Source organism: Zingiber officinale, chromosome 1B, assembly GCF_018446385.1.
Source record: "Zingiber officinale cultivar Zhangliang chromosome 1B, Zo_v1.1, whole genome shotgun sequence".
Taxonomy (NCBI): Eukaryota; Viridiplantae; Streptophyta; class Magnoliopsida; order Zingiberales; family Zingiberaceae; genus Zingiber; species Zingiber officinale.
In genome coordinates, this window is record NC_055986.1 from 112,745,895 (window position 1) to 112,748,011 (window position 2,117).

Genomic DNA, 2,117 nt, shown 5'->3' on the forward strand with positions numbered 1-2,117 from the left:
TCAATTTAGAATCCAATATTGATCAACACAGATAACCTATCATGTGCCACTTGTGTAGTTCATGTCAATGAGTGTGTTGTGTTGACCCTTGACGTGCTTCGGCATGCTTCAACACACATCAAGCAGATTTTTTAAAAGTTTTTTAACTTGTTTTCCAAAATTATAATTCAATTGATTGTCAAATTATTATAATCTTATTTTAAAACTATACAAATTAAGTAGAAGAAAATTATACGAGTAAAACTTAATATGAATTTTTCTCAACATGCACTGAAGTAAAAAAGGAAAAAAAAAAATCATCTCTACTTTAACTATCTAAATTGATATAGTTTATTAAAAGTACAAAAAAAACTCAATGAGAAAGAATTAAATGAGTAAAACCTATCTCAATTCATCTTGGCATATTAAACACGTGTCAACTCGTATGGGGTTTCAAGATTGTACGTAATCTCGAATTGTAATGGGAGAAGTCAGGACCTTCCTGTTGCTGTTGTTCTTCTAATTTCCTGGATTCAGAGGCATAAAAATAGCAACTGTAACAGTGATTTAATATGAACAAGCAGCATAGATAGCCATAAGATTCGAAAAGAACTGGTAAGAAGAGTATCATACCTTCGCTTTCGGTGTCAAAGATTGTATATTAACTTCTCCATTAAAGAAATCTGATTAAAGATTGACAAAATGTGAAAAAGAAAACATGAAAATTGTAAAAGAGAACAGAGGATGAAATGGTGCTAACAAAGGTTACATGGTCTGGCAACAATCCGACATTCTTCATGAGGATGAAATGGTGGAAGGCCCCTTCAGGGTCCCCATTTTGTGCTCTTCCTGCAATCACAGTATGGCAAGAGACCACATTGAGGAAAGGCAATCCTCTCAGAACCCTTTCTCCTTCTTCAAGATGACCACTTCTCATGTACATGTGAGCTAGAGAGCTCCCAACACACATGTCCTGCTCAAACCCATTGATAACCACGAAGGCATGGATTTGGCGACCAGAACCTGCATCCTTCAATCCGGCGCAGCATCGCAAGGTGCTCCCCAAACCAAACTCATCGGGACGCAGGCCCTCCCTCCTCGACCTCAGGAAGCACTCGAGTCCCTCCTCGTCGAGCTCGAAGTGAGCCAGCCCGGCAATCATGGCATTCCAGGTAGCGAGGTTCCTCTCTGGCATTTCATCGAACAGCTTGCGGGCAGCGTTGATGTCCCCGTTGTGGATGAGGCCGCCGATGAGGATGTTGAAGGACATCACGTTTCGACACGCCATTGCGTCAAACACGACGCGGGCGGCGGGGACTCGGCCAAGTTTGAGGTACATGTGGAAAAGGTGGTTTCCAGTGAAGCGGTGGAAAGAGGCAGCACCGACGATGGCTATGATTGCGTGGAGCTGAAGGCCTAGGCGGAGGGAGCGCGGCGAAGGGAGTAGGCAGCAGGCGTTCAGGAGGTGAGAGAAGAGGTTGGGGTCGGACCATAGCTGGGGTCAGATCGCCATCTTTCGGAGCACGATGAGAGGAAAACGATGGAGGCTGGGAGAGGGGGAGATGGTCGTGGCTGTGGGAATGGGAATGCGACAAAAAATACGGAGGGGGAAGGGATTTGAGAGATATCGAGAAGCTTCTGTTACAAAAAGGCGATTGGAGCTATGGACAGTGTTGGGGTCGTGGAGGAAGAAGGGAGGTAGGGAGCGGAGGCCGGAGTCGCCTCCCACCAGTTCATTGATTCCATCGCGAAGAAGGAGAAAGTAAAGTGGCTAGGTTCGGGAGCACGAAGGGAAAAACACGGCGCCGAAAAGAAAGCAGCGAGGGAAAGGAAAACAGCGAGCGGGAAAATGACCAAATTTAATTACAACAGTTTTTTCAAAACTGTTGTCGTAGTCGCTAAAAACGCGGATAAAGACAACGATTTATAAAACCGTTGTAAAAAGTGTTGTCGTTTTAAAAAAAACGCTCAATGACAATAGTTTTGCCAAAACCGTTGTCTTTTATATTTAATAGGGAGTTCAAAGACAACGGTTTTGACAAAAACCGTTGTCTTTGAGCAAATACGCAATGCTTTCTCTTAAAACCGTTGTCGTAGGGGTGTTGTCGTTTGCAGTTTTTGTTGTTGTGATATATCAG

The 2,117-nt window shown here is 43.7% G+C and overlaps 1 protein-coding gene across 2 annotated transcripts; it reads right to left on the reverse strand.

Annotated features, from left to right (window-relative positions):
• Nucleotides 1–494: 494 nt before the first annotated feature.
• Nucleotides 495–1,147, reverse strand: LOC121988381 (pentatricopeptide repeat-containing protein At2g41080-like). Of its 2 annotated transcripts, none has more exons than XM_042541807.1 (3): nt 740–1,147; nt 613–662; nt 495–533 (listed from the first exon to the last, which is right to left on the reverse strand). In XM_042541807.1, exons 1-2 carry the CDS (start codon nt 1,139–1,141, stop codon nt 627–629), a joined length of 438 nt encoding a protein of 145 aa, XP_042397741.1. In that variant the 5' UTR covers nt 1,142–1,147; the 3' UTR covers nt 495–533; nt 613–626. The 2 variants fall into 2 exon arrangements, with proteins under 2 accessions (XP_042397741.1, XP_042397821.1); XM_042541887.1 differs by having other exon boundaries at nt 496–533; nt 749–1,147.
• Between the last annotated feature and the right edge of the window lie 970 nt (nt 1,148–2,117).

Bases quoted from the DNA above. Each gene is read 5' to 3' on its own strand.
- LOC121988381 (XM_042541807.1), bottom strand. From the start codon at position 1,141: ATGATTGCCGGGCTGGCTCACTTCGAGCTCGACGAGGAGGGACTCGAG. The intron at 663-739 runs GTTAGCACCATT...ATCTTTAATCAG, and splicing joins TGCCAGACCATGTAACCTTT to ATTTCTTTAATGGAGAAGTT.